General features: G+C 35.3%; 1 protein-coding gene across 9 annotated transcripts in view; it reads left to right on the forward strand.

Moving 5' to 3' along the window:
- Hr3 (nuclear hormone receptor 3 ROR-beta) overlaps positions 1–22,838 on the forward strand; it is a 234,490-nt gene that overhangs the window by 178,547 nt on the left and 33,105 nt on the right. For all 9 annotated transcript variants that reach the window (XM_074130059.1, XM_074130063.1, XM_074130064.1 and 6 more), the window contains 2 exons: positions 17,262–17,424; positions 20,044–20,228. In XM_074130059.1, the coding sequence (XP_073986160.1) occupies positions 17,262–17,424; positions 20,044–20,228 (348 nt within the window). The remainder of the gene's footprint in view (positions 1–17,261; positions 17,425–20,043; positions 20,229–22,838) is intronic.

Genomic DNA, 22,838 nt, shown 5'->3' on the forward strand with positions numbered 1-22,838 from the left:
CGGAGGGAATAGGGCGGCGAGGAAAAAGGGAATTGCGGAAACCGAAGGAGAACAGGTTCAGCGAGGAGCCAGTGGGGAGCGCTATTGTGCTCAGATGTCATCACTCTGCTAGATCGCCCACGCAACCTCGGACGTTCACCTTATCGATTTCTTTGCTCTTCTCCATTTTATACTTATATATATAGATATAAAAAATCTCCTTAACAAAAACTTACAGTTTAAAATGTTAAGTATAAGGGTTGATTAAACGCCAAAAGGTACACAAATCAGCGAGTACCCAACATTTCATTAATACTTCATTAATATTTAAGTAATTCTACTGCATTAATTTTCATTAATAAGTTATTTTTTAGAATTTATTAGATATCACAGACCCTTATGCTGGCCATTTTCGTCTACAAAATATATGTTCAAGTAGCACTGTAGATTGACTGTAATATCTAGTTATTTATAATAATCAAACTATTAATTACAGGTTAAAAAGAAAACGTTATAAAAAATAAAAAAAAATATGAGGCTAAAAAATTCAAAACCATTTTTAAAAAATGCTTACACCAACACACATCAATGATTTTGTTTATTTTATTTATTTATTTTTATTTTTAAATAAAAATCGTCGGTTTAAGTTCATTCTTCGATTAAAGTAATTGTTATTTTATGAAGTAGTCAAACGTTTATAATAATAGGTAATAATTATCTGGCTTTATCGCAAATAATATAGTTTTCTTCAATTACATTCTCCATCTAGGTATTTATCCCACAATGTTGTATATATGTAATATAAAGTAAATAAGATATGCATATTTTTAGGACAGCTAATTATTCCAGTATTTTACTATAAGTAAAATTAGGGGGACTAAATTAAATTACAATTGAGAAATGAATAATTGTTGAATAATCTACTTGTTATAACTGTGTGTTATTTGTGCTCACGAATATTTCGGTAAGACGAATTCAAGACAGTAGCCTACTCTAACTTTGTCTTTTTCTACTTTAACATACATGTACATATATGTGATTTATCATAATTATAACAAAAAAATATTATAAATGAAGTGGCCAGTATAAGGGTCTGTGACATCTAATAAATTCTAAAAAATAACTTATTAATGAAAATTAATGCATTAGAATTACTTAAATATTAATGAAGTATTAATGAAATGTTGGGTACTTGCTGATTTGTGTACCTTTTGGCGTTTAATCAACCCTTATACTTAACATTTTAAACTGTAACTTTTTGTTAAGGAGATTTTTGTACCTTTTGGATAGATTTTCCTTTTTGTATATTTTGCAAAGTTACATATCTGCTTTACAGATTTTTTTAAAATTTGGGATAAGCAATTCTATAATTATAACCTGATAAGGTGTTAAGTCGGAACCGTAACTATCACTGGAGAGATCTTTTTAAAGAATGATTATAGTTGCGGTCCCCCAAACCATCCTCAATAACAATTTTTTTGAAAAAGCGTTTTGAATAACATAGGAATGTATTTGTACGTAAATAGCAAAATTAAACTGCGATTTCAGTACTTCTTTTTAAGAGGAGTAAGAAAAATAAACTACGATTGCAGTACTTCTCCCTAAAAGGCAAAGAGGCAAAGATTTTTTAATCGAACGACAATGCATTGATTTAAATCGGTTCACTCATTGAAAATTTAAACGATTGCAGTACTTCCTCTTAGTAGGTGCAAGAGCATCAGCAACGTAGAGGAGCATTAACCACTTATTCGAGCTGAATTTTATCAAAATCGTACTAAGCGTTATAGAAATATTGGTAATAATAGTTTTAAAAGGGCCTTATTTGGGTGTGGCGAACTCCCCTCCTTATGAGGCACAGCGTCGAGACTTTTAAAGTGCAAATCTGTACGAAATTTCGATTCGAATGACACTTCATTCATGAAAATCGGTTCACGTGTCGATAATTTGAAACGATTGCTATACTTCCCCTTAACAAGTGTAAGAGCTGATCGCCGCTTTAATGTTACGTAAGGGAGCCCTAACCCCATCATCCTACCAAATTTTATCAAAATCGGGCCAAGATTTGCAGAGTAATTAGTAATAATAATTTTGGAGGGAGCCTTACATAAAGGGGGCTAACTCCTCTCCCACTCGTTGTACAGCGTCGAAAAGGCACATCTACATAAAATTCCGAATCAAATGACACCTCATTCATGAAAATCGGTTTGCGCGTTTAGGTGCTACGTTGTTTACAAAAAAGGTAACAACAACAACAACAACAACAACAACAACAAGAACAAGAACAAAAACATTTTTTGAAAAAGCCGTTTTTGCTCATTTTTAGCAACTTTTTTCTCGAAACCTATTAGATCTGGGTTATTGCAAAAAAATTACAGCTATAAAGGAGGGTTTGCCCTATATTATAAAGAAAATTTGGGAATTTTATCTTTAGTAGAAAAAGAGAAAAAAATTGTCAAAGTTGGGTGTTTTTCAACGTTACGCTTTTTCGTGCACTTTTTGACGATCAACCCTTATACAACTGTCCTACCGGACAGTTTTAATTTCAAACAGAAAAAGAAATTTGGTTATACTATACATGCAATACACCAGTGTATGGCTGGTCCTGTATAAACTAGACAAAACCTGTTTTAATAACAAACAATATTTGATTTACAAGCATTTTCTGGCACGTCCTAAGTAGGTAGCATCGCACCAGCTAGTCGAACGATTTTTCTGTGTTACCACAGAAATGCCCCCGGAACTTGGCAGTACTTCTCAGGTACTGAGCAGAGATAAGACGAGTAAAGCCCCCAACCAATCTCCCTAAGTCCTAGAAGTTTCCCCTATCCGGGATAAATGTATCAAATAAAACTGCTCATGCGCAATATTTACAAATTTAATGGAGAAGTTTTCGGGGAAAAAAATCCGCAACTCAAAATGAAAAATTCAATAACTCAGCAAAAGAGTAAAACTTTCGGTTTTGCCGAACTTTGCCGAACAAATTATTGCCGATATTCGGATGGTCGCACCTAAATCAGTTATTAAATTTACACTTCCTGCGGTTTTTTTTTTACTCAAGATTGGTATTTCCGGTGAAATCTTGATATCGAGAAATTTGACTCGATTGCAACGCTTCTTCTCAATGTACGAAACTATATGTCTTTTTTGCTCTAGTTTTCAAATTTTCTACCCCCGTTGCTGTATCTTTATTTTTGGCGAAGTCACGGCTAAAAACCTGATTAAGATTTCATAAGGACCGCTGGTTTTGACAATGATTATGAAAACTACATAAAAAAATGTGAAAAATGCCGTTGACCTCGTTTCGATTTTCCTAATATTTGTCGAGATATTTAAGATCAAAGTTACAATTTTATCTATTCGTGAACGGTTTTCAATATTAATTTTCCACCAGAAATACACGTTATGGGAGGTCCTCTGACTGCAAAAAATGTTATTTTTGACGCAAACTGAACAAAAATAATAAGAATTGAAGAACTGTAGTGTAATGTAATGGTTGTGGGTGAATCAGGGATAAATTTGTTTTATCAAATAAAAGCAAATATCACATCATTTTAATGTATCCTGTATGCCAGATTTCTTGACCTATGATTACGGTAAGAATATCTTGCCAGGGAGGGGGCGGATATTGGTCTAGTGGTCAAGAGCGTGGTTTTGTAAGTGGGAGATCTCCAGTTCGAATCCCGCGTATGCAGTCATTCTTATTACTTAATAAATCATAATCCTTTTTTTAATAAAGTGTAGTCATACGCGGGATTCGAACTGGGGATGTTCCACCTGGTCACTAGACCAACACCCACCAAGATATTCTTATCGTAATCACAGGTCAAGAAGTCTTGCATACTGGGTGCATTAAAATGATGTGATAAAATGATATGATTTGATGGTAAAACAAATTTATCCCTGATTCACCCAAAACCATTACATTACACTACAGTTCTTCAATTATTATTATTTTTGTTCTTTGCGTCAAAAATAACATTTTTCGCAGCCAGAGGACCTCCCAAAACTGGTGTATTTCTGGTGGAAAATTAATATTGAAAACCGTTCAGGAATAAGATAAAAATTGTAACTTTGATCTTTAAATATCTCAACAAATATTAGGGATATCGAATCGGGATTAAAGTCATTTTTCACAGTTTTTTTATGTAGTTTTCATAATCATTGTCAAAACCAGCGGTCCTTATGAAAACCTGATCAGGTTTTTGTCCGTAACTCCGCCAAAAATAAAGATACAGCATCGGGGGTGGAAAATTTGAAAACTAGACCAAAAAAAAACATATAGTTTACTTCGTGGGTTTTTTTTCAAAATTCCGCTTTCCTAAAAAGTTATTAGCGATTGGTGCGTTTTAAATGGATCACCCTGTATAATTTATTTAATAAACTGGCACTTCCGATCGACCTAGTTTTCCAAATTTACGTATTTTGATTTCCTTCCTGTAACCGGCTAACAGAATAGGCAAAAGGTTTCAATATAAGTTACTCAGTGATCTTCATCTTGTGCACTGAGTAATGGTGGCACTTTTCTGGTAGGCATATTTTATTAAAAAAATAATAATTATTATTATTATACCTCTAAATGGTAATAATTTGTGAAATAAAAAGTATCGTTTGAAGATTTAATAAGATTGCAAGATATAAAGGAGAAATACGATTGGATAAGAGTTTATTAGAAGCAGGTGCACTTTGTAGACCCTGTGCAGTACAGCCTGTATATATACTCTAGATGGCTAACCGCAATACAGGACCGTATTGCGGTACTGCATACCATCAACGCCGCTCACTTCAGGATTTTTTTTCCCTATCGTTGGTTGTACGTAAATTCTCTTGTCTTCTATGCTAGATGGGACGTGTTTACATCTACATTTACCATCTACTTTTACGCTACCTCTACGTTTTACCGTATTGTCGGTTTAAAAAAAAAGGGAAGTTATTAATTTTTTGTAGTGAACTTTTTCACAGCATGTGTCAAGAGAAAATTTACGATCTTGTGCAGATTTGTGATTTAGATTATTTTTTGCCGGAAGTATAGGTGGCCTTCTGGGTATGAAATAGTAGTTTATAATATTCAAATGTGTCTGTCTGTCTGTAGACGTTATATGTTCGAGGTCTGTAAATTAAGTAATGAGACTAAATTTTTAAAAAAATTGTATTCAAAAAGAATTACAATTCTATATTGTCACCTTCAAAATAACTTCCTTCTGAAGCCACACAGCTCTGGAGACGTTTCTTGCACTCCTCATAGCAGTGCTCGAACTCCGGATACTGGAATAGCCTTCAGCTGGTCGGTTACAGCCGTTTGAATGTTTTCGACTGTCCCCAAAATGAGAAAATGACCCTCCCCCATTTTCTGGAACGTGTCATTTACTGGTGACGAGTCTTGGGTGTATAGAGTACGACCCACAGAAACCAAACGCCAGAGCATTGAGAGTGGCACACTTCAACCTCTTCTAGGCCCCCCAAAAAAAGCAAGGATGGCGAAGTCGAAGATCAAAAGCATACATTTTTCGATATCCACGGAATCGTCCACAAAGAGTTTTTTTTACCTCAAGGTCAAACGGTCAATCTACACTTTTACCGAGAGAGGTTCTTGAAAAACTTCGAAAAAGGGTCATTCATGTGAGACCAAACATCAAGAACAAGTGGGTGTTACAGCATCACGATAATGCTCCTTGTCACACAGCAATTTCAATAAACCAAAGTTTTTGGCCAGTAAAAACAGTTCCTGTGGCTCCTCACAGCCTCCTTATTCGCCTGACTTGAGTCCTTGTGACTTTTTTCTCTTCCCGAAGTTGAAAAATCACCTCAAGGGAAACTCGTATGTGGCCAATGATTTAATTTTATTTAAATATGGCTCCCGGAAGCTGTACGCGGGATTTTTAGGAAAGAGTGATTTATATAGTACTCTTTTTTGAAAAGAATATTTACAAAATAAGAAATTTCCAACCGTTAATTCGAAGTAACTCTACCGGAAAACCTACGTTCAGATCGAAGAAAAACTGCCGTGAGGATGTCCTTAAAAAGAAAATTTTCAAGTCCTTGACGAGGAGGTGATTGAACAGCGAGTTTCGGTGTTTACCAACAGCCAGCTGACGAGGTGGGGAGTACTCTGTGACGCACTCCAGTGTGAATATGTCCTTCTGGTAACATTCTATCTCTGTCTCTCTCCCTATGTTATTTATTTTTTATTTTCATTTCATTTTTATTCGGTGTGATTGGCTGATCTCAAGGTGATGAATAGCAGTCAGGCTTGTTCCTATCAGGGACACCCGCCGGCCGGGGAAAACAGCTGGTCTGTTTGTATGATTAGCCAATAAAAGGCGGGAGAAGAGAGAGAGTGATTAGTCAGAATTGGCGGGGATAGATAGTGGCTTTTTTTATATTATTTACCTTATTGTGTTTGTGCGTACGTATGTTTAGTAAATATTGTGGTTGATGGGGTTGGATTGGGGTGGGGGAGTTCGAGTTCTGGAGTTACTGGAGATAGTTTACGATCTCTAGCCGGCTACATAATCCTAGATTTCTTTCATATTGATATGATATCTGGTCTAGCCTCTAACCGCTCGGCTATCGTGGTGACTAGCAAACATACTTTACTGCAAATTTCTCATATTAACCATTAAAGGTATAGATAGGGGAATATAGCCTAATACCGCAATACATCTTAGCTTTGCGGGTCTAGCCTCTAACCGCTCGGCTATCGTGGCGCCTATTTGGGGGCGGCTGCAATCTATCTGTTTGGCTCAGAAAATCACAGAAAAAATCCGAAGTAGCCATTGTGAACTCACAATAGCAACATTTAGTAGCGATTTTCTTCAAGATTTTCTTGGAATTAGTTTTTAAGGGTTTTCTTTTACCTTTGTGTGAACTTTAATTATTAGGAAAATTTGTCCGTTTTTTGGGGCTTTCTCGGAGAGGTTTTAGGATGGATTTTCTTCGTAAATTTCCACGTCTTTTTTTTCAGATTGTTGTGTTATTTTTTACTAGTTGTTTATTATTTACCTACAGTAAATACAGCAATATTTTCACACCTGTAAGCAATAGATTGTGAAAATATCGCTTTAAAGCTGCATACAATAGATGATCGGCTCTTCTTGGGTAATTTCCTCTCCTTAAAGATTGGGACATGAAGAAAACGTTAATTATACTTACTAGCAAAGAAGAGTTTTTAGCCATCAGTCTCATTCACTGAATTTGGGCACGTTGTGGTGTATTGGGACTAATGTGTGTTTGTGTGTACGCTGAAGAGTGATGACGTGTTTTGAGCCGCGCTAGTCCGGGTCAAGGCGGTCTGCCTTCTAAAACAGCTTTTTCTTCAATTTAATTTCTTAGACAGCATTTAATTCCATTTAATTTATTTAACGCTCCCCACCCCGCAAGTAGCTCAAAAAAATAAATAAATAATAAATTATTTTACTGCACAGCGTGGTGCTAATTTGGCCGGAACCTCAAAGAGACGTTTCCTTTCTGCAGATTTATGAAATAAAAATTTCTAATAAACAGCAAATTCAAAAACTATGATTTTGTAAAACATTTATTAACGCTTTTACATGAGAGTTTCAGCAAGAATCAGCTTCTGACCACAAATGATGAGGTTTCTAGCTTTTAAGTGGCACCTTTAAGTTGTTGATTAGTTCTTGAGGTAGTTTCAAGACTTGAGTACTGTAGAAGGCACTTGGCGGCCACTTCCTGTGAGCGCGATTAGACACTGGCAACTTACCCATCTGAACATCAAAAAAAAGAGTCTTCAGCATGAACCTATCAAATTAATCCACCAACAATTCTGCTTGTCTTTGATGATACATATCGTTAGAGGCGCCACAGTAGCCGAGCGGTTAGAGGCTAGACCCGCAAAGCTAAGATGTATTGCGGTACTAGGCTATATTCCCTCAGTCTATACCTTTAATGGTTAATATGAAAAATTTGCAGTAAAGTATGTTTGCTAGTCGCCACGGTAGCCGAGCGGTTAGAGGCTAGACCTGCAAAGCTAAGATGTATTGCGGTACTAGGCTATATTCCCCGGTCTATACCTTTAATGGTTAATATGAGAAATTTACAGTAAAGTATGTTTGCTAGTCGCATCCGTCCACGACACCTAATTGGTAGTTGGACGTTAAGCCCCGCCTGAAAAAATAGGCGATTACTTTACTTTACTTTACATATCGTTAGAAGATTGGACAAGAAGACTTAAACCTTACGTTGTGTCCTAAGAAACGGGACATTTTGATTATTAGTTGGGTTCCACCATAATCTAGTAAAACATGCGGAAGGAAGTAAAACCCAGGCTCTTTTCTCCCCCCTTGTTTTTAAGTTCCTCTTCCTGGCTCTACTTCCTCTAGTTCCGGACAGAAAACAAAGCCACACTTCTGCAAGAAGTCGGTGATGCTGGTTGTGTGAGAACATCTCCAGTTTTCTTGTGAAAGAGACTGTATTCCCGTGCATCACTGATCATCAGTCGTGATGAAGTATGTAGCAATAAGTCGTGATTATGCAGCGGTTACTCAGACTTCAGAAAATCTATTTGGAGGGGGGGAATCGTAATGATGATGATGATGTTGTTGTTGATGATTGAAATAATAAATGAAAAAATAATAATGGTAACCGAACAAAACCAAGTTTGGCCTCCGACAAATTTCAGGTTTTTAGGCTAGAGTTATTTTCCATGCATGTTTCCGGATTTGGGAACTATTCTAAACGGATATGCCCGATGAAAAACATCGTTTAAAAATAAATAATAATTATTGTATTATGAAAATTTAGTGGGATAAATATGATCACTTCCCCGACCATTTTCTTAAATCCATAACACCAGTTTGTCTGCTGTTCATCAAGTTCTAGAATATAGGAGAGACCCTTCCTACTGACCAATCTGAACCTAATCTACTATATCTTAGCCAATCTTAGATGTAATATATTTTTTAGAGTACAATGGTATTTAGAATACAAAGAATTGAGAGGGGTAACAGCGGAAATGATATTTAGAAATTTTAAAATGAAAATTTTCAACTTCCCTCTTACTGTCAACGAGAAAAACAAATTGAGCTTCATGATTGGCTAATAATATTTTAGGGGGGAAAAAAAATTCAAAAGCTATTTTCTCCTTTTAGTTATTTTATTAATTAAATATTTAATTTTTACATTAATTGATTGGTTTATCAGAGAAAATAATAATAACATTGTAGCTATTATAACGAAGAGCCAATCAGACTAGAATATTTTACTAGTTTGCCCTGACCTATTTAGTTACGTACGAGTATGTGTGTACATGAACACTTTAACAGCTCATTAGAGGCATTTTCCTTTTTCTTTTCTTTTCTTTTTTTTTATAAAAATTGAAAATGATTAGTTATTGTTTAAAAATATTTATTATTTATCGATTCAAGTATTTTATTTACCAAAATAACGTGTGAAAAATTATGCAATATGGTCAGCTGTGGTGGAGTAATAATTAGATCAGCTGACTGCAAGTAGTAATTTAAAGTCATCTGTTTACATTTTTTTTTTTTACTTAATGCTCATAAAGTTATGAATGCACTTGTTGCAAAATTAGGCGAACCGTATCATTGTTGCAGCATATGGATTCAATGGATTCAGCAGGTGTTCATACTTCGTTCTGTGCATGAAGGGGGCATGAATAACGGGCATGAAGCGAGGGGATTTCGCGCCTAATCAAAGAGGTGTATTGGTAATTACTCCTCAGGTAATCTAAGGCACTTCGAGAAGCAGAAGTTAGAGCCGGCAGTTAGGGATCACTACTCTCTGGAGTCAACTATCCCCGTACTATTGTCTTCCCTATGAAACCTTTGGAACGCTGAGGCCGAAGGAGATTATAGCGCAAAAGGAACTTGTAGGGAAAGTCCTCAACCTTCTTAGAAGGAGAAGTTTCATCTGTTAAACTCAAAAGGGGAAGGCACAATAAGTCTTTTGTGGCTGCGGTGCCGTGGGGCGTAGGTCCTGTCACATCTACGTATTATCTTATCTTATTGTCTTCCCTATAGATTCTGAAGATACTAGCACCAAGAGTATTTTTTTCGGTAGGGTAAATTCTCTGTTACACCCTAGTCGCTCCCCGGATCTCCTTGGGATGATTTCTCTGGATCAAAAGGGAACCAGCCTTTCCAGAAAAGTTCGAAGAGCAGAAATTGGGGGGGGGTAAATTTTGTTGGTGCCCCTTGCAATGCTCTCCCCATTGTTCCTGTTCCTCCTTTTCTGAAGTTCTGAGAATGATGTTCCCTTGAGATTGGGTTCACTTTAATCCTAGCTAAGTGACAAGTTCTCACGAAGGCTCTGTTCATCAAATCCTAAGAACTGTTTTAGGGTTCAGCCGCCACTCACAAAGAGTTGTTGATACGATGCGTAATATTTGTAGCGGAAATGAGGTGATTTCTCTCAGACCTGTTGCGTTTCCGTCTTTTTTTGCCCCAATTTCTCTTCCCCTATACTGTTTACTTCTTTTGTATTTATGTATTTACTACATTTCAGGCTGAATTTCCGTAATTCAGTTGTAACAGAAGAAGCCTTTACTATGTGCACGTTTAATATTGCACACGTGTACATCACTAAGGATTATTTTGTAACGAAAATTTCAAATTTAAAGAAAAAAAAATTTCCACCGGAAGCTGCACTATACCAAATCGATTTTACCCTTTGGATCGATTTTCCCGAAATCAGTCCCAAATTTTCCCCTTTTGCATTCACTCACACATCGATCTATCTATAACTTTTATTTCTATCAAGAAAAAAATGCATTTTTAGAGCAATTCTAGGTAATGCCCTAATGGCCTTTTTAGGGTTAGTTACGCTTTAAAAATTCTAGTAGTATTAACCAAATATTTGTCCAAAGTTCGGAACTTGGAAGGGAAAATTAGATCGATAATTGAGAAGTTTAAAAGTCGTGTGATTCTCACACTAGATTTATTGTTTTATATTCATTTTATTACCTATAATTTTATTAACAGTCTTCCAAATGATAGCTAAAAGGAATTAAGGCAACTTTAATTGACTATAGGACCCAGTAATAAAATGTAATAAAAATAAATTAACTAGAATTAGACTGTTCAAAATTTCAGAACCGTAATCATTTAGTAAGAATCGCATTATAATATCGATACCTACATAACTCCTCTCTAATGATTTCTTTTTCTTTTTCTTTTTTACTACAAATCGATAAGAATGGCTGGCTGGTCAGTAATTCAGTAATTATGGATGCCGTTATGACAGGGCCCAGTTGTTACCCTATTACGTGGTCTTCCGGCCCTCTGCCAGGAGAATCACTCGTATCATTAAGTAGCATTATCAAAAAAATAAAATAAGGAAGTAAAAGTAATACATTGTGAGTACAGAAAATACTTACAATTGTTTTATTACTATCGAGTGGCCAGAATCGAAACCGTACCATCTAATACGCATGCGCCAAAAAAAGAAAAGAGAGTTGAAATTTTTGAATCTTCACTTAAAACTTTTGTTTGAACGTGTAAGAGTCTACTTCCTCTTACGTAGGAATACTCTTAAGAAGGAGCATCGCCATCCTGTTAAATGTTGCGTCATATCCTCCTAATATGTTGTATACAATTTATTTGAAAAACTTTATTTAAAATAACCTCATTACAGGGTTTTTTAGCTGTCAATCATAACCTTCACCGAAAGGTTATACCGCCTTTTTTTCGATTTATTTTTTTAACGAAAATAAACCGGATGTCAAATATACAATTTGGCCGCGTCGACCTCCAGGATCTCATTTAGGATACTTCCAATAGACTTTTAAATACGTAGTTTATAGATATTTCATTTTCATTTTTCATAATTTTAAATCAGCTTCCGCCAAATCGAGTCGTGTGAGTTTTCACATCCAAATTTCCTTTTATTTTCATTCAATGGGTTTTTTTTGGGGGGGGGGTGAGGGAAGGGGTGACCTAATACAGCTTTCTCTAGCTCACCACTCACACAGAAGACAAACGCACGTAATTATAATCAACAAACGCGTTACGTAATGTATGTTAGGCGCGCGCGTACATACACCACTCTAACAGACGTACAGACAACTTGACTGATAGAGTGGTAGTCTCTAGGTGGGGAGATAGACACAGCACAATTAGTTTAATTACACTTCATGTCTGTCTGGTCCGATTTATTGTTGACATTATTTTCTATATTTATATTCATGAAAATGTTTTGGGATTCTTTACATTGTTAATTTTAATAGTTAATGGTCTCAGCTGATAGAATTAAAATCAGCTGTTTTTGTATGTTTAGAATCTTATAACAGCTGTTGATTTTGGGAGTTTTCTTGTTTTAAAGCTACTTGTTTCAGGAATTTCAGTGGCTCAGTGAGGGTGTCTTCAACTTTTTGACATGAACACGACCATTTCTGGTAAACTTCTAGTAGACAGAGATCATAATGGTACACCAGAAATCTTTTGCAAAATTACTTACTTCTTACACTTAATGAATATGTCAGATTTTCATAATTCGGTTACTCCCACAGAAATATTACCCGGAAGTTGACCAGGAAGCCTACGCCACCACGATACAGAGAATCCATTGTGACTCCCCCAATAGTTACAGCCTCTCTTTGAATCCAGTCTCTCTAACTAGACTTAGGAGTCTGGCGAGAAGCTCCCTAGCCAAAGTATGAAGCCTAGCATCATTGGTACAATCTTCTGGTCTTGATGAAAAGTACCGTAATGAGATTTGGCCGGGTAGCTCGCATTTACGGTCCCGTGTAAGTTTCTTTGGCCCTTCCAAGGATCTGCAGCCTCATTGTCCAAATAGCAGGAATATCACAGACATGAAAGGGCTTATATTTTGACTAGGCAATTCTCAGCAGGTTCTCGTAGCCTTCGTGATCACACTTCATAGAACTTGTTAATCGTAAGACCGCCTAAATTACCAAATAAGATGCCTAGACTTCCCAGCCACATTCCTAGATAGGCCTCTTCTCCCTTACTTTGACTCCTACTAATTCCTCACCATGGCACACATTGCTTACAATCCTCTCCAACTGGAATACGAACTTTTTAAGAGCTTCTTTGAAGCAGAAGTCCGAGTCAAATCCGAGTTAGCCTCCAGTTCCTTCACACAGGCTTTTGATATACTCCTCTGTGATAGGAGATACTTTACTGCAAATTTCTCATATTAACCATTAAAAGTATAGACCGGGGAATATAGCCTAGCACCGCAATACATCTTAGCTTTGCGGGTCTAGCCTCTAACCGCTCGGCTACCGTGGCGACTAGCAAACATACTTTACTGCAAAATTTCTCATATTAACCATTAAAGGTATAGACCGGGGAATATAGCCTAGTACCGCAATACATCTTAGCTTTGCGGGTCTAGCCTCTAACCGCTCGGCTACCGTGGCGACTAGCAAACATACTTTACTGCAAATTTCTCATATTAACCATTAAAGGTATAGACCGGGGAATATAGCCTAGTACCGCAATACATCTTAGCTTTGCGGGTCTAGCCTCTAACCGCTCGGCTACCGTGGCGACTAGCAAACATACTTTACTGCAAATTTCTCATATTAACCATTAAAGGTATAGTCCGGGGAATATAGCCTAGTACCGCAATACATCTTAGCTTTGCGGGTCTAGCCTCTAACCGCTCGGCTACCGTGGCGACTAGCAAACATACTTTACTGCAAATTTCTCATATTAACCATTAAAGGTATAGTCCGGGGAATATAGCCTAGTACCGCAATACATCTTAGCTTTGCGGGTCTAGCCTCTAACCGCTCGGCTACTATGGCGCCTCGAAGTTTAAAGTAAATTGAGTTTGAACATTGAGAATTGTAAAAAACAAAAAGACACATTAGAGTTCAGATCCGATTTAGTTTCAATTCTTCTTTCGTAAAATAAAAATGTTAATAACCAAAAAAGAAAAAAGGGGCTTCATTAATAAAGATAAACAAATAAATAAAAATAAAGAAGTGCGTTGAAAAAAAAAAGAGAAAAAATAGTATTCTAAAGTTTGGTTAGTGTGAGAATGACAAGGACGGGAGGTCTGTGTATATGTCGGTAGAGGTGGTTGGCTCTCCAACTAGAAAATATAGGCCATTGTAACAACCTTGGCGGGTTGTTGCCCCGCGCGCGGGCTACACACAGTACATTCACCGCCATAATATTAGCCTTCCACTACGTGCCGCCAACTCTGCCAGCAGCTAAATACTTGCCAACCCGTTTTTGCTTCCTCACCAGACTGTACTATCATAATATTTATTTAACGTGTATTTATTAATAATTATAGCCATTTATTATATTTATTTTTATTTTTTGTATTCTAATAAAAATGATTTTCACTAAATATTTTAGGTGGGAAAAAAAAATCTGTGTGAACATTCAATCGATTTTTGTTTTTCTTTTTTCGATTTTCGAGATTTCTAAACTTAGAATTTGGAAACATAATCATAGCCTCCTGCACAATGCCCTCAAACGAAACGAGGAAATTATTCAACATCATTAAAAAACTACTGTGAAAAGTGTAGCGGTTAGGTACAGAGAAAATCGTTGGAATGTGTATAGAATTATACACAAAACACAGCAAAGTAAAAATTATACTGAAAAGGTGCTTCAAAAGAAAATTCACCCAAATTAATCAAATTTGGCCGGAAAAATGTAAATAAACGTTTTAGAATTTTATGTGTACAATGTTTGCTTAAAAATTTAAAGAAAATCGTTAGAAAATGGTTATTTGGGGGGGGGGGGGAATCTAATAAAAGTGGAAAATCCACTCTGTAAAGTTGTACTTCCAATTGAGAGATTAAGTTATAGTCAGATTTTTTAATGAGATCCTAGTCAGAAGTAGGATTTTTGTCGTTCTACAATTTTCCTTTACGTTTTTAAGGATTTTGGGACTGCCCACTTAACTACACTGTTTTCTTTTTTAAAAAATAATCACTACTTCAAACTCAGAAAGACTTAAAAAGGGATATTTCCGATGATATCTTGAAATCGATAGAATTTGATACGAACGCCAAAACTTTCTTGCACAAGTTCTCCAGATGTTATCCCAAATTGGATATTGTTTTTTGACGTGAATACACCTGTATAGGGCACCTGCTTTATATAGGGAACCCCCCTTCTTAGGTTCAATTTTTCATGGAAAGACTTACAAATAAGAAAACGATAGTTTACTGAAAAGAAATATTGCTTAAGCGACTTCTGGTGAGGCTGCCTTGGAGCCGTCAGTCTCGCTTGCTTTGGCCATGACTTTCTCCAGCAAAATGTCCATGGAATTGGTGAAGCTGATTCGGCCCAAATGCCCATTGTACTCCGCGTATTGCTGATCTAAGCTTCGTATCCTCATTGAGACTACCCCGTTTCCGAACTAAGGGAAACTTTGTCGGAACTAGTTTTTTGACGCCTAATTCTTGCTGTTTGATGATAATGATGATTTTTAAGGTGCGCCAGCAACAAACGAGCTTTCCTTTAATAAAACATATTTTTTTTTGGTGTTAATAAACAAGACGGAGGTATTTGTAGGGCGTAGATTTTTAGATTCTAGCGGAATGTAAAGTCAAGTTTTCTAAGCCGAGTCGCATGACTGGCACATCAGACATAGCGGACAACGAACGCCCGTTCGGAGACCGTTATTGTCAAGATCCGCTATGTTTCTCTCCGCTACTGCCTTCTTCAATACTACTACAATCAGCTGATCGCCCACTTCTTTAAAACTCCATGACCAACTATATCCACACGTCTACCAACTTAGGTATATATGTCTTGTTGTATTTAATATTTACTGCAGCACTGTCATCGTAACGGTTTAATAATAATTTTCATTTTTGAGGATGTCACAAATTGAATTCATTTTTTAAATTTATATTTTAATTAGAACTAATTATTGTTTTAATTTCTAATGAAATCATTTTAAATCAAATACTAACTGAACACTTATGTTTCTCTATGAAATGCCTTATTATTTTGAATTTTTTGCCTATAATTATGAATCCTTCTGAAATCGATGCCATTTTTTATCGATTAAACATTAAATGGACGCTCAAAAGTACGTTTCAAACAGTTCAAGTAAGGTTAAACCACAGATAACAACAATAAAGTAGATGGGTTTAAAACCTTCTGAACCCAATCATTACACCTAGCTGTATTGGTCTACGTTGTCAGGCTTACTCGTGACAAAGCCTTACCTTAGATGTAGTGCTCAATACCTTTGTTGATTTTTTAACTTGAGCTTGTACAGGCTTTCAAGTTAAAGCACACGGGAAACTCGTGGCTTTGATGACTCAAGTGTCGCAGTGTTTTCACTTGAAGCCTGGTTCGATTGCAGTACCGCTGGTATTCGTTAGCTGTAACAGAATATTTGAAGCGTCCAACCTTGAAGATAAAGGTGGATACTCCGAGTGAGTAACCAGAAAAATGGATTCAGATACTCTAAAAGAGAGCTTCCCTATCGGCATTAATTCACCATTTAGAAGTCGCTGTACCAAGTTTCAACACTGAAATGAACTTTCTACTTCATATTAAAGTGTAGGACAGAGTAACTGTTTCACCATTATTTTTACATCCATGATTTCTGGTTATGAGGAGTACATGAAATACTGTTCAAGCAACAACACTTACTTCCAAATCTAAAAGAAAAATAAATAAATGATCAGTAAACTACTAACAAGCTTCAAAAGATGCACATTGTTGGTGTTATTATTTTCAATGTTTTTTACTCGGTTAGACGTTTAAGTGTTTTCCAACATTAAACAAGGAAATTACCTCTTCTATGTTTTGCTGGTTGCTTCAGATTTGCAGTATTTTATTAAATTAACATCTTAGAACCATTGAAACCTACCTATTCCAAACTCATACTGTCGAAAAATTAGATCTAAACAGTATCGAGAAAAAAATAAATGGAAATTATAATTATAGAATGTTAATTCTGCAATTGTAAAATAATGTATTTATTATTCAATTAAATTTGATACAGGACGTTTTTCAATTCAGTAATAATAAAGAAAATTTTCGATTATAAGATAGTATACTTTCAAAATTTTTCAAACTTTAGGCCTAACAATGTGGCGATCAACCTCATGTTTCGTTGAGTTTTTTATGTGTGAAAATGTCCTCTTGAAATCAAACAAAATTCTGAAACCTAATGGATAACTTACTTAATAGTTATTGATAAATTTATTTTTTAGTTCTAATTGTAGGCAACCAGTTAGCAGTAAGATTACCTACTATTGCCAGTAATGGCAACAATCGTAAGTTCGTGATTGTAACAACGGCAAAAAATACCTTGTCTTATTTATTATTATAATTACTTTTATTGTGTGTTCACAGCTGTGAAATTTGGCCGGATGTCGAAGAAACAACGAGAAAAGGTCGAAGATGAAGTTAGATACCATCGAGCCCAGCTGCGAGCCCAAGTTGAACAGACTCCAGACAGTTCAGTGTTCGACCATTCGCAGACACCATCCTCCACGGATCAGCTTCATTACACCGGGTAAAATTTTTCACTTCCAGTACCAAAAATTGTAAAATTCATTTTATACGATCGCTTTGTGGTAAACAAAAACAAAAAAAGTGAAGGTTTTAATTTGAATAAAATGTTCAGTTAAACGTTTTTGATTCGGAAAAAAAAAATCGTCTGCAAGCATTTAGCCTGGTACGTTCTTCAAAGATATCACGCATCTTTTTGATCAATACCTTTCTGTGCATCAATTGGTAGATATTGTGGAAATATCCAACTAATACCTTTTCTGAAACTGGGGTAGCTTCCGACAAATGAGTTTAAGAGAGGTGTCGTTCTTTTAATTGCTATTGGAACGAAGTTTTGCTTATACGAGAACAGCTTATAGACAAAAACGGTGCTTGTGCCAACAGTCTTCAAGTGGGTTTTTCCTTCGCTTCTGCCAAACATGTAGAAGGTTACATTCATCGTCTTCTGGGTAAAAATATCTAAAACATAAGCTTTAGTGAGAAATCCCATTCTTGATGGGTCGAAGATTGTCGGTAAGACTACTTCAATTTATCCAAGGCTGTTTATGTACATCATTTAATCAATGAGATCTTCAGTCCAGTTTAGGTACCCCTTCTTGAAACATCATGGCTGTTGTCACTTGTTCTAGCAGTGCTTTGCTTCTAATCATGGTGACTTAGGGTACCTTCACAACGGAGCTGTGAGCATAGATGATAGCGGAGATGATAGCAGTGATGCATCAGCGCTTATAGAATAACCTAGTACATTCTTACGTGAGCGTGCACAACGAAGCTTCGACTAGTGACTCATACGCGCTGCTATAAACGAGCATAGATGATAGAATTGAATTTTTCATTTTTCTGCTAGCTGAACTCCAGTATCGGAGCTTCAAAATGGAGGTAGAAAAATTAATTAGTGCTCTCTTTACTCATTATTTTTGGTTATTATTTTATTATTTACTTTTAAACAATATTTTGTTTTTTAAATCGTGCTTACATTTATTTTTATGTGTATTTATTTGTTTTTCCTCAATATAACCTTACCTCAGAGTTATCACTAGTTTTTCTTCTATAGTTATAGGATTTCCATGACAATTTTTCCTACGTTTTCTTAATTTTGACCTTATTTTTTCTAAAATATAGTCGAATGTGGGTGGACCCATCCTCACATATTCAAAAAAACGATCCGGATAATTTCTAAGTTCCTTATATAAATAGTGAAATTCGCCCAAAGTACTTCGTTTTTTTATTTGAGGGATGTACATGATATTTTCTACATCTTTTTTTTTTAAAATATACCATTTCGTTGCTGGTGAACATAAAAACTCTTCTTCACTACTCGACATGTTGCATGTATCACAGCTCCGTTGTGCACACTAATCAGCGATTATATTTTACTCTATCCAGTTATCATCTCTGTTATCATCTATACTCACAGCTCCGTTGTAAACGTACCCTTAAGCATTATTACCCATAATTTCGTTTAATCCGTTTTTTACTCTCTCCATTGAAATAATTTACCATTTACGTTAACATCAGTAATTGTGAAAGTTTCACTTTATTCACACCTATATGTATGTGCCAAAGATCAATTTCCTTGTCCAGATCGAATGTGGAATCTCCTTATAAATGAGTACTGTACTTTCATCGATAAAGTCTCAAATCGATTTTTTTTTTAGAGTCGAAATCAGTGTAAAGACCTTCAGAAATTACTACACACGCGCGACCTGTTGAAAAATTGGCACACTAAAGCAGTACTATTTTGTCTGACAAAAATTTTATTGCAAAGCAATGATTATTAATCAAAACTATTTTTTTAAGACTTGTGAAATAGTTTTCTTTTTGTATATTTTCGTTTCTTAAAAAAGATATTTATTATTTATGACGTTGTTTTTAAGTAGTAGTAGTCACTTTTTCTTAGGAGGTTAATTATATATTAATTCTAAACCAATAATTATTCTGCATAAAATATTAAAAACATTTTAAAGGTCACCCTTCGGCACAATTTCTTTTCTAACTGTAAAAAAAAGGAAGTAATTTTAATATATTTCTAGCATTTACTTTAATTTCTAGTTGTTTTTAATTGATTAATGTATTTTCGACTCTTTCACCTAAAAATTTATTTACTTGTGGTAAGATATTTACATATAATTTGTGAAAAATTAGTTGTACTTTACCTGTAAACTGCAAATAACAACAGCAAAAGAAATTGAAGATAAAAACTAATGAGACAAGAGTGAAATCCTCAATAATCTTGGTAAATTTTCCATGTATTAGCTGGAGAATTTCCAGTAGATAAAATTGCGTACATTTAAAGTATTAACCATTCCTTGCTGAAATTCATGGAGCCTGGACTAGTGCTGAAGCACCCAATGAGTAATATTTTCAGCCTGGATTTTTTTTAAAAATGATGTTTCTATTGTTTCCCTGTTCAGTTCACTGCCCAGAAAATGGTAATATTCAGATTATTGTTCATTTCCTATGTTTTTCTATGGCAAAAAATACCTTTAATTACTTTTTGATACTTTTTTGAAGCTCCTTTTATTCACCTGATTTGTTTAAAAAAATGCCCAAAAATCATTGATCTAGCCATTTTTATGATTGTGCACTTTGTTTCTGTTCTCTGGTCACCTTTGACCTCAAGGTACACGTACGGCAATGAAGTCGGCTCGTACACCTACAATTACAGTGGCCAGGTGACTGCAGCCGCTACAATGCAATATGACATCTCGGCCGATTTTGTCGACAGTACCACTACTGCGTACGATCCAAGGCCGAGTATTGATCATGTATCCGACAATAGCCTGATGGGCAATGTAGTCAATACAGGTAATTATTTTTTATTTTGTGTTTAGAATGTATTCCTTATTTTGGGGAATTTAGGGAGCATAATGTTTTCTTCCAGTTTTTTTGGGGACTTAACAGTCTGTTGTGGGACACTCACAGGACTTCCTCTCACTGCAATTTCCAATCTAATGAATTTTCTTCTAATTTAGAAACAAAGTTTTCATTTCTTTTTTGACTATATACAGTTTTTCAAAGCCATATAAACACATCTTTTCCTTCATGCTGGCACTTTTCAGCGAGACACTGAAACTTTTGAATGACACTTTAACCTAATCTCTACCTAGAAATACTCTAAAACGGATTGTTCTAAAACCAATTATTCTAATAAGAGTTACAAGAAGCCATTTTGGAGTTAATCTAAATAAATAAAAAGGGACAATCCAGTCCATTCCAGTAGGATAGCGCCTCCCGATTGACGGGTGCCCGTATTTTATCCTGAAATGGTACCTAAAAGCAAAATCTACCCACTTAATCTCTTTTAAAAGGAACCTTCAATAGTTTCAAGGATGAATGTTTCAACATTCCCCATGCTCATTACTTAAATTAAAAATTTCTGACTAATTTTTCCCATAAATTTCAATTAAAAAGGATTTCTATGGAGGCACTGTTCCCATTTTCAATATTCTTGCCGGAAGCAAACAAAAAATGAACCCATTTTTGGTTAAACTTAATGAATTACGCAGGAAGTTGATGGTTTTTTTTTCTCTCGATGCGTCATTTATTTTTCGTCACTTTTTCCCAAATTCTGAGTTGCATTTCATAATAGTTTTTATATTTTATCATTCTGATTACAAAAATTAATAATTATTATTATTATGTTAACTTGGTTGCTTTTTAATAAACACATTATATAGAAATACTATAATATTTATTATATTGCATGTGGCTGGTATTTAATGCCATATTTGTCTACTAAAAATCAATATAAGTGGATTTTCCATTATTATTATTATTATAATTATTATTTTTAATGATTTAAGGCGCGTCAACATCTAAGGTTATTGGCGCCCGGAGCTTTTTTCAGTGCACTGCCGGCCTCTGGACAGTGTTCTCTCATTACAGACAACACTGTCCATCAGCGGACAGTGAGCTGAATGAAGCTCCTAGGAAGAGAAAATCTAAGGGTCAGCAGCTGGTATTATTATTCTTCTTCTTCTTATTATTATTATTCTTCTTCTTCTTATTATTATTTTTATTATTCTTCTTCTTATTATTATTTTTATTATTCTTCTTCTTATTATTTTTATTATTCTTCTTCTTATTATTATTTTTATTATTCTTCTTCTTATTATTATTATTATTCTTCTTCTTCTTATTATTATTTTTATTATTCTTCTTCTTATTATTATTTTTATTATTCTTCTTCTTATTATTATTTTTATTATTCTTCTTCTTATTATTATTATTCTTCTTCTTCTTATTATTATTATTTTTATTATTCTTCTTCTTATTATTATTTTTATTATTCTTCTTCTTATTATTATTTTTATTATTCTTCTTCTTCTTATTATTATTATTATTCTTCTTCTTATTATTATTTTTATTATTCTTCTTCTTATTATTATTTTTATTATTCTTCTTCTTATTATTATTTTTATTATTCTTCTTCTTATTATTTTTATTATTCTTCTTCTTATTATTATTTTTATTATTCTTCTTCTTATTATTATTATTATTATTCTTCTTATTATTATTATTTTTATTATTCTTCTACTTATTATTATTTTTATTATTCCCCTCTGTGGTTCCGGGGGTAGAATAGGGCCACAGTATTTACCGCTTGTCGTAAGAGTCGACTAAAGGGACAACTGTCCGTTGACCATCATCCTTTATCCTTCCCTTACATTTTATCCTTATTCCATCTTCCTCACCCTTATCCTATTTTTTCCTTACTACTTCCCAACTATTATATGATTGGTCCCTCCTGTTTAGAGGGGGAAGGATGTGAGTGGTCTCTGCTGGACCTCTCTTGCAGTTGGGATCAGGGACCAGCCCCTTCGGGCCGTGATCGGGGAGTACACACTGGATGACGGATGTTAAAGGCTGTCATTGCTCCGGGCGAGTTCCAATCCGTCAGGATCTCGGGATTGGTTAAGCGAAGGCTGGGCCTCAGGGAACTGGGGTAGGATTAAAATTATCCGAGGGTACACCCGCTCCCAGCTATTTTGGCCCGCCCCCTTGTGTACGATGCGCTGGCAAACAATTTATGGTAAATCAATCTATTAAAACAAATACGAGTAGAGGGAAGGAGAAGACGGGTGTCTTGGAAGGACACTTAGAAATTAGTAAATTAGAGGAGCAGGAATTGGAAAAAATCAAGGCAGTCCTAAAAAAGATGAAGGATGCTGTGAAGGTCCAAAAGAATGTCAGTATGGATGTGAAAAAAGGATTATTGAAGTTGGACGAATCCGTGGATATCCTGGACAGCCTGCTAAAAAAGAGGGTGGCTTTAGAAATGAAGTTGCAACCGCAGACACAAACGGCGACAGTGACCGAGGCGTCGACTTCAGCACCGAGCATCAGTCAGGAGGAAGAGAAAAGAAATGTGGATGCGGGTAGCGAACAAACATCTGAGGAAGTCGCGGGACCTTG

The sequence above is a fragment of the Rhodnius prolixus genome, unplaced genomic scaffold (assembly GCF_049639745.1).
Source record: "Rhodnius prolixus isolate KJV_2025 unplaced genomic scaffold, Rpr scaffold_33, whole genome shotgun sequence".
In the NCBI taxonomy this organism is placed as follows: Eukaryota; Metazoa; Arthropoda; class Insecta; order Hemiptera; family Reduviidae; genus Rhodnius; species Rhodnius prolixus.